The following is a 17,162-nucleotide window of genomic DNA, read 5'->3' as shown; positions in this document are numbered from 1 at the left end:
AAATAATACAAAGTGCACTCACTTTTCGGGCGGCTTCAGGGTCACTCTTTGGAGAAACTTTAAAATGATGGACACTGTCGTCAAAGCACCTTACTGTAAAATAGCATTTCTCTTTGGTCTGCATAAGAGGTCAAACTGGATGTTAGGACATTGAATGTTTCAATAATACAGGATATGTGCATAATAATTAGATTTTCTTTATTAATTATCAATCTTACGCTACACTGGGCTTGGGTTAGAGGTTTGCAGCCTTGCCTCTGAGTGTTGGACGCTGCATAAGACCTGAGAAAGGAGAACATTAACAAATCAGCATTAAGAAACAGTAGAATGAATAGATCCGTCATCACATAAACGTCCTACTGTAACCATAATGACGACTGCATTTGTGCCTGCAAACTGTGGGGCATGTTTGAATTTGAAATGTGGGGCTTCTAGAAAACCTACTGTTTAGAGTACCATGATAGGACTCCATCTTGAAGAACCACCCAGTAGAAATGCCACCCAAAGAACCTGGTGCTCTGAAACAGGTACAATGGACAGAATTGGAGACATTGCTTAAAATATTTAATAAAGTATGCACTAACTGGCCGAAACAAAATGAAATGCGGGATTTCACTGAACCATTTTCTTTTTTTTTCTTTACCCGGTTTTCTCCCCAATTTAGTCATCTCCAAATCCACCCGCTACTTAGGACGCCCCCAATCACACGATACTACCAACACTAGGAGGGTGAGGCTAGCACAGGCTCCCTCCGACACCTGTGAAACCAGCCACCGCTTCTTTTCAAACTGCTGCTCACGTAACGTCACGGAACATACGAACGCGCTCGGAAGAAAACGCCAACCAACAGACCTGCTACATCAGCTGTAGCATCTCCAGGGATCGAACTCATGATCTCCTGATGATAGGGCCAGTGCTTAGACGGTTGCGCCACTGGGGAGCCCATACTGAACCGTTTTCTAATGAAACATAATTCTCTAATAATCAAATATTAAGATGTCAGAGATTTCGACCCATGATCTCCAACATACCTTCCATAGAGGACCCTCAAACGTCTGAACATAGCGTCTCAAACCCTGAAAATGAAAAGAAAAACAGTGTAGTGTTTTTTTTTTAGACAGGACGACAAACATCAGGCACCTACAGCAAATCTTGTAAAACGTGTTAAATGCACACGACAATGTGAATATAATGTGTACGTCGCTGTTGTTGGAACAAAACTGCACATCTCCAAATTGGTAACTTTACAGGAGAAGGAAAAAACCTACTTTATCTTAATGTAAGTCAATGGAACCAGACTTTTTTTCCAGGTAATTTTGGGTCACTTCTTTTGGCCCGTTCATCATGAAGTTTACAAACAATGTAAAGCACAACAGGTTTTTAAAAATTATGTCCAAAACTGAAAAATGAAGGTAATGGAGATACAAGGTTTTGTCCCGACAGCAGCAATATATTACTTTGTTTAAAGTTACATGTAAAGAGGCAGTGTGTCGCTTCAACTACTAAAACATAGAGGTGTAAAAATGCATTAATTCATCATGATCTACCATTCTATTGGTGACAATTCAACTTGAACTTTGTATGAATCATTATAATCAATTATAATAACATTCAACAAAAAAAACCTGAACATATTGACTAAAACTAAACTAAAAAGCCTATTTTCAAATGTAAGAAAAGCATGGTGTATTGTTTTTATTGTCTATATTTTACTGTGTAAATGGTTCCTCCAGTGCAGTCCTAAAATAATTTTGCATCATACCAAAATATTAATAAATTAATCATGGTGAATTTTCATGGTACACTGAACTGTCTCTTAAAAATCACAATCAAATTACTGAAATGTAATATATATTTAGGCTAATACTAAAACAAACTAAATAACTGTTTGTATACATTATACATTTTTACATTCTCACATTCTTGAGTTTGATGTATGTAAACACTGTTAAAGTCTTAAAAATCCCTTTCTACATACCCTTTCTACCCCAGTCCATACCGTCTATACATGAAAACGAAGTTGCAAAAGCAGCCTGTTTTGAATTCACTGTTTCTATGATGTCATGCAAACCAACACATTTACATACATCCACCTATTCAGCCAATAGCAGTTCAGCTCCTCCCATTCACAATGACGTTATAAGGAGTGTTTCGGCCCAAAGCACTTTATGCATGCATGCTGTGGTGAGGACGTGCAGTGAACTCACTTTCATTACATTGCCCTCTAGGATCTGCCTCACCTCAGCGTCCTTCGCCAGGTCAAGCACAGTCTGACCTGAAAATAAGCCACACAGAAAACCGATCCAATGGGCAAGGTGCAATATCTCCTCCAATACGGCTTTAAAGATGAAAAGAGTGAGCAAATAAAATGTTGCACTATAACTGTGTTGCAATCTGATGATCTCCTTTCTTCTTTTTTCACTTTTTACATTTTCACTTTTAATAGTCACTGTACAACATACAGATTTGTCAACTAGCAGCATTTCATGGACATTTTCTCACTGCTTTATGGCCCCAAATGTAACAACATTATTAAACAACAAATGCAGTTAGATCAGTGGCTCTGATTTTCATTTACTATAACAACCCATGACAAAAAAATGTATATTTAACACCTTAACTGGCCAGGGCCCATCGGTGAGCCCAAAGCTTTATTACACACTTCTATAACAAAAGAATAGCTCAGTGAAGTGAAGTCCTGTAGATACTGAATAATAAAACTTCGCATGCAGAAAATTCAGTCATGCAGGTTTCTCCTGTACAGCGTCCGGAGGATCTGACCCTCTCTCACTCGAGAGGCCGACCAGGTGCTAGTGCTGTCTTTTGTCATCTCAAGGCTTGACTACTGCAACTCGCTCTTGGCTGGTCTTCCCATGCAGGCCATCAAGCCTCTGCAACTCATCCAGAATACGGCAGCACGGCTCGTCTTCAATCTTCCTCAGTTCAGTCACGTGACTCCACTCCCTTCACTGGCTTCCTGTAGCTGCACGCATCAGATTTAAAACCCTAATGCTTGCCAGAAATGGACCAGACCCTCCCTACTTGATGGCAATGGTGAAATCTCGAACTGTGCCATGAGTCCTTCAGGCTTCGAGTACAGCTCGGCTTGATCCTTCAAGGTGCGTGGAAGACAAGTGTCGAGAATGTTCTCTGTACTGGAACCCAGGTGGTGGAATGAACTCCCACTGGCTGTCTGAACAGCAGAGTGTCTTGTGGTCTTCAAGCACAGACTGAAGACACATCTCTTTACACAGCACTTAAATGAGCATTGAACTAAGTATTGATTTTCATTTATTGTATTGCATTTATGTATTGTAGTGTATTGTAGTGTAGTGTATTGTAGTGTAGTGTAGTGTATTGTAGTGTATTGTAGTGTAGTGTATTGTAGTGTATTGTAGTGTAGTGTAGTGTAGTGTAGTGTATTGTAGTGTATTGTAGTGTAGTGTATTGTAGTGTAGTGTAGTGTAGTGTAGTGTAGTGTATTGTAGTGTAGTGTATTGTAGTGTATTGTAGTGTAGTGTAGTGTATTGTAGTATAGTGTATTGTATTGTAGTGTAGTGTAGTGTATTGTATTGTAGTGTATTGTATTATAGTGTAGTGTATTGTAGTGTATTGTAGTGTAGTGTAGTGTATTGTAGTGTAGTGTAATGTATTGTATTGTAGTGTAGTGTATTGTATTGTAGTGTAGTGTAGTGTATTGTATTGTAGTGTAGTGTATTGTATTGTAGTGTATTGTAGTGTAGTGTAGTGTATTGTATTATAGTGTAGTGTAGTGTATTGTATTATAGTGTAGTGTATTGTAGTGTAGTGTAGTGTAGTGTAGTGTATTGTATTGTAGTGTATTGTAGTGTATTGTATTATAGTGTAGTGTATTGTATTGTAGTGTATTGTAGTGTAGTGTAATGTATTGTATTGTAGTGTAGTGTATTGTATTGTATTGTAGTGTAGTGTATTGTAGTGTATTGTATTGTAGTGTATTGTAGTGTAGTGTAGTGTAGTGTATTATAGTGTAGTGTAGTGTATTGTATTATAGTGTAGTGTATTGTAGTGTAGTGTAGTGTAGTGTAGTGTATTGTACTGTTCTGTGTTCAATGTGGTTTGTTTTTCTCTGGGTATAAACAGTGACTTTTGTTTCTAGCAGTATCTGAGCTCAGGACTGGCTTTCTCTCTAACCTATTGGTACCTAGCATAGATACTTTCTCTAGATAGACAAAGCACTTTTTGAAAGTCGCTCTGGATGAGAGCGTCTACTAAATGCTGTCAATGTAAATGTAAATGTAGTAAGTAATAAGCCTGAGATTTGAAGGGCTTAAATAGAATATACTGGCACATATGAATATATTTCATTTTCACAGAGGAGGCGCTCCTTGTGTTTTTGCATTACCATTCTTGTTCTTGATGTTGGAGCTGGCTCCTCTCTGGAGCAGTTTAACTGCACACAGTTTCTGACCCCTGTACGCAGCGCAGTGTAGAGGCGTGTTCCCTAGAAGATCCGTGCAGTTAATGTTTGGAGGGTTTTCTCTGTTCAGCTACAAAAGACAGAATAACATCATGCAAGATATCAGACAAGCTTAAATGGGCATCATTAACAACTAACAACAAGATCTGAATGAGAAAACTGATATAATATGAAGTACTGCGGTGGTGTTTTAGGTGCCTGGAAATTTAAACAGCTGTTTATAGGATCAGACAGTATTCACCTGTTCAGAAAAACACTAACGTTACAATAAAGACAACTTTAATACTATAATGAGTAATCTAATGTATTTTACTATGTTTGGTTAACCGTTTCCAGATGTCATCTCTCAGTACTCTGAATAATGCTGTGAATAGGGCTGCCCACCCCTCTGGGCGAGTGTGCATTCACTAGAGTGTATGTGGTTTTTCACTGCACGGATGTGTCAAACGCAGAGGTGAAATTTCCCTGTTGTGGGACTAAGGGTCACTTTAACAGGCAGTCATGGGCTGGAGGTTGGGGAACTGGCCCTGTGACCGGAAGGTTGCCGGTTCAATCCCCAGTGCCGACTGTCCATGAGTGAGGTGTCCTTGAGCTTAACTCTGCGGTAAGCTGGCACACGTACTGCATTCACGTGTTCACAAAACGATTGAGCAAAACACCCAACCCCCAATTGCTCCCCAGGCGCCATGAATTATGCTGCCCACTGCTCACTGCCCCCTAGTGTGTGTTTTCACTAGTATGTATGTGGTGTTTCACTTCACGGATGGGTTAAATGCAGAGGTGGAACTTCCCTTTTGCAGTAGTCGTGGTTAGGGGACTGGCCCTGTGACCGGAAGGTTGCCGGTTCAATCCCCAGTGCTGACAGTCCATGACTGAGGTGTGTTTGAGCAAGACACCTAACCCCCAATTGCTCCCCGGGCACCGTGGATAGGGCTGCCCACCACTCCGGGCAAGTGTGCTCACTGCCCCCTAGTGTGTGTGTATTCACTAGTGTGTATGTGGTGTTTCAAAGTGAAAGTGAGCCAAACTTCATTTTCATAAGATATCAGCTACTTTTTTTGAAGACATTTGCACAGCACTGTGACATAAGTCTACGCACGAAGCATAGAGGTGATCAAAAACACAAAAAAAGTACAAAATATTGCATTTTTGTAATTGTTTGTTTGTGATTGTAATATTAAAAGAGCACTATTTAGCTAATAATGTATATGTCCACTGGGACATGTACACCTTTCCTTCTTCTGAAATGTGGATTTTCTCGCTGTAACTGTCAAGTACATGAGGAAAATCGGTGACACATTCCAGTAAGATTTAAGGATTTAAGTGTAGTCTTAAGGATTTAAGTGTAGTCTTACTGTAGGGCTTAGACCAGAAACTAAAAGTAAAAGTAAAAAGGGCAACACTGACCAGGGGACTGTCTCACAAAGCATGTATGACAGAGACAGAGTTCTAAGTCTCAGCTTCATAAAACCTAAAAAATGAAACAGCTGTTAACTTGTTTTACAAAAACTATCTGTTAAGCCAAAATAAGATACTCAGGCTATGATTAATCCTCGAGCTTGTGCATGCAAGAACGTTTGTTATGAGGCCCGTTCGTTCATGTGAGACATGAGGAGTCGAGTGAGTGAAGTTATTTTTTCAAAGAAGGCAAATTACGTAAATATGTAGAAAGTACAGCAATTATAACAGTAAAAGAAACACTGTTAGTGTTGTTGCCTAATGGAGTTATAATTGCTTTATAATCTTAATACCTATCTAGTATGATCTGCTTCCTTCATTATATTCTTCACAAAAGTCACACAGGACAAAAAAAAAAAAGTCACTGGAGGGGTCCACCTCCGTCAGTCCCTGATTGGTCAGAAGCTCGTCCCGATTGGCCAAGATCTGTTTAACATAACTCTGGAGCTGATCTGGTGTGCAGCATAAGTGGTCATGGCAGGGCATCCTGGATAAAAGAGATTCTCCATCGTGCGACAGAAAATCCAGGATTAGATCGAACTGTGGATAAAGTTATCTGACTAAGCCATAATCCTGCTTTCAGAGAGACCCCCGCTGCTCGCCAAGCATTGCGCTCACATTCATCTGTATGTTGGTGATTTATCTTGCCTTGTCTTCTACATCAGTCAGTTTTAAACCAATCAGTTTCATCACATATTCATAATCATCAGCTATAACAGCCCACTGTTGCCCTTTTTATTTGTGTTATAATTGCTTATTAGTGATTTTCAGGTATTTGTAGCCTAATTAATAACCACTAATAAACTTATTTTAAACCATGCAGAAACATCTAATAAGGAAAGTCTTATTGTAAAGTGGTACCGGAAAATGACTTCCGAAGCCTCTGTTAGCGTAAAGCAGCTATGTGCCAACCCGCTGTGTATATTTATCTTCAAGCTTCATGTTCATCAACGTGTTTTCTGTGGTATGAGGGGCAGGTTGTGATTAAAGAACGATTTGACAGGTTTTTCCCCCAAACAATTGCTACTAAAAGAACATATATATTCAAAATGCATTATATATATTTCAAGAAAGTATTTTGAAAAGCTAGATGTCCCCAAATGTTTGTAAATAACACACCAGAGGCATAGTTTTTTTGGCAGATCACTCAGAGAGCAGCTATCTGTTACCCAAAGACCGAATGCGCAGGAAAGCAACATAAACATTGCTCACCCGGCAGGAATGCAAGGCTTGGAGAAGTAGATTAACAGCCTGCTTTAGACAGGCATTAGCCATAAACAGCTTACACTGAGGGAAGAAACAATAATAATGCCTTTTCTTGCTTTAGCACAGGCTATATGTGATTCTGACTGCATGTCTTTACAAACATTCACTGCTGTTTACGGTCAAGCCATAGGCACAAGCCCTAAAAGAAGGCCAGTCTTGAGGTGCTGTACCAGTTTCAGGAGGGTGGTTGTGGCTCCCTCTCGCGCTGCTTCCAAAAGCTGCTCCTCCAACTTCCTCTCCTCAGTCCTCTCAGCAGCTGGCAAGAGAAAAACAACCACAGCTTACATCACTGAAGACTTGTGCAAAAACACAAGCATCATGCATCAAGATCATGTGAACATTCACAGCTGTGGTACCCGGTTCATACCTCACAAGACAAATCATAAAACAACACACTAGTAAACATCACTGTAATGTTAGGCTGTATGTAATTCAACCTTAAAGGAATGATTTGGCAAAAAATCTCATTTCCACATTACTACACTTACCCCAGATGTTGCTGGTCAGCCAGGACATGTGTGCTGTCCAAATTCTGCTTCTTTAGGTTAGTGCCAGAGCTAAGAGGCTAATGTAGCTAACATACACCATGAGTCAACAGACACACAAATCTTTTCTATAACTACATCACCTAAACTTCTCTCATAGATCCAGTGTGAGCGGGTCCAGAGACGTTTTAGGGATGCATTCACAGAAACGATTTGGGTGACTACTGACTTCTAGTGTTCTAGGGCTTCTTCCACTTCTAACTTCTAATTCTAGTCAGCAACGTTAGGCCCAAAGCTCCAGTGCTAAACTAAAGAAGCACAACTGGGACACCAAACACACCTTGGCTGATGGACTTCATCCGGGATAAGTGGAAAACTGCAAATCTTATCTTTCGCCACATCATTCCTTTAATGCACTCTAAATGTGAGAAGTCTTCATGCTCACCCTCCAACATGCTTCTGACCTCCTCATTGCGGGTAACGTCTTTTGGAATCTGTGCTGTCCCATTGATGACTGAAGGACATGCATCGTACTGAAGAAGCAACATGACTACTTCCTACACAAAGTGATTAAAACAGATGTCAATAACATGATGCAATGGAGATTACGAGAACGAGGACAGCTTCTAAGGACAGATTTGAGCTCCTATGTGTTTCATAAATGTCAGCCAGTTTAACGGTCAGTCGAATAAGCACTGAGCCTCAGCACAGGGTTTTTCATGCTACAGCTGCTTTACTGATGCTTGCAGCCAAGTACTGCTATAAAAAGCCACACAGAGTACTTGCAACCAATCAAAACTGCATAAAAATGTTCAATCAAGTTAAAAATTTCAGCATAATCCATGTCAACAAAGTCATTCGGAGTGGTTGGATGTGAAATGCTCTGTTCTAGAGAAACGTACTGACTCAGAATTGTTCACAGTGGTGGTGATATGAACCAAATACGATCAATGATGCTGAAACAGTGTTTTACAATAGGTTTGCGACACTGTTTTGGTCTGAAACATTGTTTTAAAACCCACACAGGGTGGAGAGGTACAGCACATGCAGACCACTGTAAGGTAAAACAGTCCACAAAGAAAACAGCTATTTTTCAGATTTACCACTATTTTACCACCAACATTCCAGTCATATGCAAAAGTTTAAGACCCTCGGTCAAATGACGTTTTCTGCCCATTTTAGTTCACATACTGGAAAACACATTTACACACTTTGACTTTTTTCACTTTAATATATAAAAGTTAAAAATTAAATAGTAATTTTGCAATAAATGTGCAGAATTGTGTCTCTGTAGAGTATATTTTAACTTATTTAACATTTAATTTCGCTTCAGGAATCCAAAAAGCACGTCGTTGGAGCAGGGGCGCCAACCGTTTGCATAGACTCCACATCTGGTTCCTATCACTACCAGTATAAAGAAATCAGAGCTGGTCAGTTTCCCTGCCATGAACCATGAACCAAGGGTTAATTATGGACAAGACTAGTGAAATCCTCACTTGCCTTGTTGGTCAACTTAAAGAACTGAGAACACATAGGAACGCAGGCCATTTGGAGTGGACACTGGTTATGACAAAGTCAGGGGGTCTGGAGTTAACCCTGGAGTGTGAACACACATGACTTTCTAAAGGTTTCCCTTTGATGCTGTGCTGATAATAACATATCTTGGAGGACACTTTATTACATTACTATAACATTCAGTGCTGCAGTCTTACAGATATGAGTGAACCTCAAATTACCGGAGGAGCTTCTCTCTCCTCGGTTCACAATTTTACTATTTATTTCAAAGGGATTTTATGCTTGTTGTGTGTTGATTTAGTTATAAAACTAAACATATTCATCGGTTTAAAACTCCAAATCCTCTCAAAAACTGCAGAGCTGATCAAGCTGCCTTTTAAAACATCCCAAAAGGAGTCGGAACCGGGCTTAAGCTCTATAAGTACTCTACAGCGCTCATCAAGACTGGAAACAAAGCCTGTGACCATGTACCTTCCTTCCTGTAAAGGCTGCTTTATGTAGCGGCGTGTCTCCTACATTGTTCGTCAGATTTGCATCTGCTCCGGCCTGAACAAAGAAAGGGAACAGTAGTTTTAGAACTGCATCACTCAAAAGTTCATTCTGATACATTTCCAAAGATTTTACCTTCAACAGCTCCTCTACCACATCCCTGTGCCCAAAGTAACAGGCCAGATGAAGAGGAGTCCACCCAAAATTGGATTTGCTCTTTCCTGCAACAACAATAAGCCCTTATTCATGTAAACGTGGCTCACCTATGAGCACTTCTTAACCATTTTTGAGACCGATATGATCTCAGATCAGATATAGAAAAATGAAATGTTTGCTGAAAAGAGTGGAATCACATCATACATGTAAAACTCTTAAAAACAGAAGCCATCATACCTTTACAGTTGATGTCAAATTTAGCTTCTTCCTTTATTTTGGACATCAGGAGCCTCTGGATCCCATGCAGGTTCCCATTTCTGGCATCCCGGAGGAACTGCTCCTCAGGGTCCAGCTCCTCCATTACTTTAAGAGCAAAAAAGGAGATACAGTACAGTTTAGTGGGTGTGGCCAATATGAAGATATATTATCGTGATTGTTAGGGATGCGCTGATACTGAAATTGCGGGCTGGTATTGGAAATGTTTCGTGTACAGAATGTAAAGAATGCCATCACTAAAATCCAATGACCTCCAGAACCAATGCTTTGAAAGAAACAATTTCAAAAAACACCAAAGATCCTCAATAAAGTCAAGTTATTATGTAACGTAAAGTACGTGTTATTTATGGACAAGACTGCGATTCTCACTGTGTCCCTTGACTTGACTCGAGTAAGCAGATGTAATTGGAGCTGATAAAATGGACAATGAGCGCAGAAACAAGGAGGTGCTCATAATGTAATGCATATTAACTGTATAGAACCATAAACACTCAAAGAACCCTCTGCATGATTAAAGGGTTCTTTGCATCGTGAAAGGGTTCTTCAGATTGCTGGAGAATGTGTTTTATAGAGCTCTTTCTAGAACCTTTATGAAAAGGATTCTGTGCAGTACAGAGAAGTAACATGAGGCCAAGGCGTTCAAACGAGATATTTAAGTCATGGCCACAACTTGGTAAGTCATGGGAACAAGGTCCTAATGTGTGGACATCATGTATAATCAAAACTTAATAAGGCATGATCTCGTTCTCTCGTCTTACTAAGCAATGGTCACACCTTTATTATCTCATTCCCACACATTACTAAGTCGTGGCCACGCATTAGGAGCTTGTTCCCATGCCTTACTAAGTTGTGGTCAAGACTTAAATATCTCGTTCCCACATCTTACTGAGTTCGCCCTGTGGAGCCTGGCTGATGACATCCTGTATAAATAAAAATAATGCGTGGCCACGACTTAATAAGGCGTGGGAATGAGATCCTAATGCGTGGCCACGACTTAGTAAGGCGTGGAACGAGATAATTAAGTCATCTTAGTAAGCCATGATCTCTTTCCCACGCCTAACCAAGTCATGGCCACGACTTAATCATCTCATTCCATGCGATAATAAGGTGTGACCACGCATTATTTTTATTTATACAGGATGTCATCAGTGGGGCTCCGTACGGTTCCGTAATATAGCACCCAAAAAGGTTCTTCCATTGTTATGGTGTCAAGCCTGTATCAATGGAAGAACCTTTTTTGGTGCTATGTAGAGCCGTTTTCAATATAAAACTAGATAGAACCTGTTCATGATGCAAAGAACCCTAATGCAAAGGGTTCTCTGGGTGTTCACACATCTGTATAGAACCATTTTTAATGTGAAAATGTCTTGAAGGATTAGGATTTCTTTTTGCTGTATTGTCCAAAGGCCATTTCAGACAATGACTCTAGAACCACATGATCCATCACAATCAGCACATAGAGGTTGGGGATGGGGAAGAAATGCATTGTTAAGATGTGTTACGTTAGTCAGCAGCACAAGATCCTCCATGCGACAGAAAATGACAGGATATTGCAGCAGCGACATCTATTTGTTTCTGCCTTTTTTCCTGCTCAATCCCTACAGCTGACTCTCTTAATAAGCAGCACCATGAGCACCGCTCTCATTTCTGCAAAGCAATCAGGAGGGAGGCACAGAAACCACTGTCTTGTGACTTCCTTGCTCTGACAAGGAAATAAAAATGCTGCTGTGATCTTTCTCAGGCACAAGGCAGCAGCGCACATGATGCTGCTTTAATGTTCGAATGCATTTTGCCCAAAAAAGCTACACCACCTTAAACAATTTTTTCAGTCCTATTTAATACTTTTACTTTATTACACCACTGTAATGCTGCTCCATCTTTCTACCAGTGAAGGAGGCAAATAACATACTATTAATGTATAGATCTGAACCCAAAAAAGCCTGGAATGAGCGCCAAGCCTTTCCACATTATGGAATTCATGCCATACAGTGTCCTGCAATGTCCAGTCTCACTTTCCAAGAAACAATAACATCTCAGAGCAATGGCCTGAGCAGTGGAGCCGACCTCTCATTTAAGGAAAAGGCTTTTAAAATGAAAGCCAGACATTTTCTCCCAGTGAATGTGTAAACAGAGATGTGACAAGGCAGGATCTACTACTTTTCATCTTCCTCAACAATGAGCACTGCCTAACAGACCGGCTCTCCACGAGACTAAAGTGAAACTGTGACTAATCAAATGTGGGCCGGCAGAGGCGATGGGTAATCCCGCCTAACCCTGACCTCTTTACTAGGCCTTTCACGCTCATGAAATTTTGGCTGACGATTAATTGCCACATAAATAATTGTCATTAATTTGTTTAAGTGACTTTTGTTAAGTGTATACATCTACTGAAGTACACGAATAAAGGAGACAAACTGCCTGATTGCCTCTTAGCTGCTGAAACTAGGCCCTCTCAATACTTTTGACTTCGACTAACCACTCGGATGTGTGTCATAGCTGTTACACAGGTGGCCCTTTACTGATTTTTTTACATAATATTTTACATAAAACTACAGTTTACTTACTTATATTCATTAGAAGCAACTCAATTTGGATAAAGCCCAAACTGATTTAGCTGACCTTTTAGATCTTCCCACTAAATCATATTAGGAGCCTCATCGGCCAGGAAACATGACATGGTGGACATGAAACGGCGCTTTTTATTTTTACAATCTCCTGCCATCCTTTGTTATTCAGCACACCTGCAATGAAACAGTGATGCACATTCATTTAATTTGTGTTTTGACCAAATACGAATGTTTCATTTCGCTTATTTTGAGAGAAGCTCTAGACAAACACCAGAGAACTAGCTAGCATCCACGCTAGGTCTGCTGTCATTTTTACAAAAGGTAGATTAAATAAATAGTGGCAGTGATTTATTATAAAGCAGAACATCGTCGCTGTCGGAAGAAAACCTTGTATCTCCATTTTTGGCATTTTTCAGTTTTTGACATAATTTGAAAGTCTCTGTTACTCTTTACATTGTTTGTAAATTTTGTGATGAGAGGCCTAAAAGAAATGACCCAAAATGACATGGGAAAAATTCTGGTTCCATTGACTTCCATTGAAAGTGAAGCAGGTTTTTTCCTTCTCCTGTAAAGTTACTATTTTGGAGATACAAGGTTTTCTTCCGACAGCAGCGATATAAAACGATATATTCCATTAATGTTCAAATCAGCAGTTCACGGTGTTTGTAACTGTAGTTGACCTCGACATGTCAGTGTGGTATGAAGTGACCGATTAGTTCGCTGGCTAACTGGTGTGATGGTCAGCGTGAGAGCCACACCTCAATAGACATTTATGGTTGTGCTCATAAACATCTGCTGTAATTAGTAGTTCAGTTGGAATTGTAAAAGAATTGCATAAATCCCACAATCACTTCTAATTTAAACCTTATTTAATTCATTCAGGGTTATGATGGAGAAACTAATCATAATACAATTTTTTACGCTGGATTTATGCGTTTAAATTGAATGGAAATTTTTATGTAATTAATTAATACATACATTTATGTAATGTAATTAATACAGAAGTTTTTGGGCTTAGATATTTTTTGAGTGTAGGCTAATGTTAATGCTAAGACATTTTAGACAATTAAATGTTTCACTTATAACTTTGTGGCAGCAGTTTGTTGAAGACCCTATCCTGTTCCGACATGACTGGACTGAGCCCCTGTGCACAAAGAGCGCTCCATAAACACATGGTCTGATAAGTCTGGTGTGGAGGAACTGCAGTGTCCTGCACAGAGTCCTGACCTTAACCACACCAAAAATCTTTGGGATGAATCGGAACGGTGATTGTAAGACAGGCCCTCTGGTACAACACCAGTGTTTGACCTCAGAAATGCTCTTTTGACTGAATGGACACCAATCCCCACAGACACACTCAGAAGTCTTCGAAATCCTTCCCAGAAGAGTGGAAGTTGTTACAGCAGCAAAATGGGGGCCCAACTCCATATTGATGCCCTTGGTTTTGGACTGGGATGTCCAGCAAGCTCCTATAGGCGTGAGGGTCAGGTGTCCACATACTTTTGGCCAAGCTCTGTCTGTCTGAGGGAAATGTGTCGGATCGCAATGATTTCTGGGCATGTTCTGCTGCTGAAGCCGACACTTGTGTTCCCTCGCTCAATCACCCCTCAGAGAGCTCTTTCAACGCACTTCACTTGAGCTACTATAGCAATGGAACGTCCCTTAAGACGGCACCAGGGATTCCCTCAAAGGGAAATGAAGAGGCCAGGTGGATGAGGGTTTGTTACAAACGGTATTGAAATGGGCGACAGGTTACAATCAGTTAAAATGACTGCGATCATGTGATTATGTAATAATATATCAAATCCAAAATATTTAGGCTCTGGTTAGTCTGCAAAGAGATCAAAGATGCCAGCATCACCCACAGCATTACCCACAGCCATCAGGCCATGAGGGTAATTAAACTATATCACCACCAGATCTATAACACCTGGGTGTCTCTGTTCCAAGCTGACTAAAAACCATGTAACTAGCAAACTAATCCCATAAAGCTCCCTTTGTATGAGAAGCCGGAATGTTTATGGGCTGCATTCCAAGTGAGCACTTGAAGGCATCTATTAAGAGCAGACGGCCCAAACAAAACCAGGCCTACACCACAGATGGATCTGGAGAGAAATGAAAGGCATGCTTTATAAATACCATATTCTAGAGCAGGGGTCTTTAATTAAAATTCAATAAGGTCCAGTTAGAGAAAATGTCCTCAAGCAGAGATCCAGCAGATCACAATGTCTAACCTGCATCATGATTCATATACTCATGATCCATATACTCTTTACTGAAGTAGCCTAGTAGATATGTCAACATCATATACAGTCAACAAGTGAATGTCAAATCAAGTACAACTCAGTGATATTTCAACAAGTGAAATAACTTCCCTCTGATTGACTTTCTTCTCCGACTGCTGTTTCTCGCCTCGGATCTGATCTGATTGGCTGAGTAGCGTCACGTGTGATATGTGTAATGCACGCGATTGGTCTGTGAGTCTCCGGGGCAGCTAAAGTGGCACCGTAAAGGCTAAAGAAGTTACGTCGATTAAAATACCCCAACAAAATTAAATTATTCTCCATAGTTTATCGGTTATAGGTCCAGGTCCACATAGGACAGCGTCTGGGTCCGGACTCGGACCGCGCGGTCCACCTGTTAGTGACCTCTGTTATAGACTATGATAAAGTACAAAGATCAAGGCTATAACGTGAATATAAACTACCTGCCCTTTTTCATTCGTCCTTTGTCTGATAATAACTGCCAGGCCGACTTACAGAGGTGTGTTCATCATGCGCCGTAAGATTATCCCCAGCCTAAACCCAGTCTTCTCTCTACTTTCTCACTTTGGTATACATTAGACAGGCTGCCTACTTTTGTAAACACTCAGTTTGGTTCTGGTGATGCCTAAGGATGTTCCTTCACCATTATTGTGACAAAGCTGTTTCAAAACAAGGGTCTGTATCACGGACAACCGAAGTGTTCTTACTTCTTTTAATAAATAAAAAAAACGGTGTTTTGATGTAGAACACACTGTTAAAGTTTCTGGTCATTCCCCAACACATACAGTCCACTTGTGGAGACTAAGCTGCAAAAACAGCCCATTTTAAGTTCACTTTTACATTTACATATAGTCACCAATCCACATTTAAGTTACAAGGAGCAGGAGACAGACTGCAGTTTGAAGGCTAATCAGAACAGAACTCATTTGCATATATCAGTCTTAAAGGCACTGTGACAAAAACAGCCAGTTTAATTCTAAGAGATAAAGAGATTTAGGCAAATGGTAACATAAAAATGAATTATGATCTGAATTATGATTATGATATTATGAATTTGGGCACATAAATCCACACAAATGTTGAAAGTCTACTTCAGTAAGAAGTGCAGTGCATTGGCCCTTTAACAGTCAGGCTGTTGACACTGCGTCCAAGTTACACCAGCAGTGGTAAAGCATTTGGCATGTGTAGTGATATCTGTATGATCATAACAATAAATCAGGTTAAAGCACTATCAGTTATCAACAATTTTCCTTAGTCTAGAGTATTGATATAGCTTTGTCAGGAAAATCGCCATTTAAAGGGCGAAGTTTAAAGCTTCTAAAAGCTACTACTTTGTATTACTTTGTGGTTTATTTTTGTTCTTAAACAATTTAGATTATTAATTGATCTATTTTTATTGCTAACATGCCAAATAGTTTAATTAGATTTTTCGATTTGTTAATATTCTGTCTTATTTACTGTTTTTTTTTTTTGTATTATGTTGATAGTGTCATCTTTGTTGTGCATTTACTGTCATAAATCTATAAAGTATATATAAGGGGGGGGGGTGTTAAATACAGACTGATTTGAGTGACTGATCAAACCTCTCTGGGTGACTTTGTTTACACCTCAACGACTCAATTACGCACAAATTTCGATAATTTGGTGGAATTCCCCTTCAGGAATACAAGTACTGCTGTAAACTATATCAAGTAAAGTACACAAACCCTCACTGTAATGAAAGCTAAAAGGTCCTCTTTTTCCTACGGCTTAAACACAGAATAAGTGCAGTTTGTTATTCTGTTCCAGCCCCAAACACATCATTGTGAAAACCCTACTGCCTAAATCAATGAAGGAATGGGGCAGTTGGGATTAAGTCCACTGAGGAACCGAACATGCCGTTTCTATATCCGTACACTGAGGACTTACCGGGCTCTGAGGTCTAACACATGGCTTTGGGTTCCGTCTGAAGGTGTATCCTGACAGCTGAAGATGAGAAACTGAGAATGAGATAATCTTTTCTTTCCTCAGGCTGGAGATCAGAGATCAGAGAACAGAGAACTGAACCAGCATGTGCTTTTCTGAGCGCTGCACTCTCGCAATTACCCGACATGCACGGACGACGCTCAGGTCTCGAAGTTCTCTGGGGAAATGGGACCAAAACACCAAATTAAAACCACCAACACAGCCCACCAGCGTAACCCAACGTTACAGCCCAATAGCAGGTCCAGCCTCCTCCCAGCTGACC

At 40.1% G+C, this 17,162-nt stretch overlaps 1 protein-coding gene across 4 annotated transcripts in view; it reads right to left on the bottom strand.

Moving 5' to 3' along the window:
- The window catches only part of osbpl1a (oxysterol binding protein-like 1A), a 38,931-nt gene extending 21,776 nt beyond the window's left edge, over window positions 1-17,155 (bottom strand). For 2 of the 4 annotated variants that reach the window (XM_017701282.2, XM_017701286.2), the window contains exons 1-12: window positions 16,844-17,155; window positions 10,066-10,191; window positions 9,808-9,893; window positions 9,655-9,729; window positions 8,114-8,225; window positions 7,354-7,439; window positions 4,385-4,529; window positions 2,208-2,275; window positions 1,032-1,076; window positions 445-518; window positions 219-282; window positions 23-118 (exon numbers count right to left, since the gene is read on the bottom strand). In XM_017701282.2, coding sequence (XP_017556771.1) covers window positions 23-118; window positions 219-282; window positions 445-518; window positions 1,032-1,076; window positions 2,208-2,275; window positions 4,385-4,529; window positions 7,354-7,439; window positions 8,114-8,225; window positions 9,655-9,729; window positions 9,808-9,893; window positions 10,066-10,189 — 975 coding nt within the window. In that variant the 5' untranslated portion in view covers window positions 10,190-10,191; window positions 16,844-17,155. The remainder of the gene's footprint in view (window positions 1-22; window positions 119-218; window positions 283-444; window positions 519-1,031; window positions 1,077-2,207; window positions 2,276-4,384; window positions 4,530-7,353; window positions 7,440-8,113; window positions 8,226-9,654; window positions 9,730-9,807; window positions 9,894-10,065; window positions 10,192-16,843) is intronic. The other 2 variants (XM_017701283.2, XM_017701285.2) reach the window with 2 other exon arrangements.
- Window positions 17,156-17,162: the final 7 nt, after the last annotated feature.

This window comes from Pygocentrus nattereri, chromosome 15 (assembly GCF_015220715.1).
Source record: "Pygocentrus nattereri isolate fPygNat1 chromosome 15, fPygNat1.pri, whole genome shotgun sequence".
Lineage (NCBI taxonomy): Eukaryota > Metazoa > Chordata > Actinopteri > Characiformes > Serrasalmidae > Pygocentrus > Pygocentrus nattereri.
Note: the sequence above shows the minus strand (reverse complement) of the source record. Positions and strands in the feature narration are given on the sequence as shown.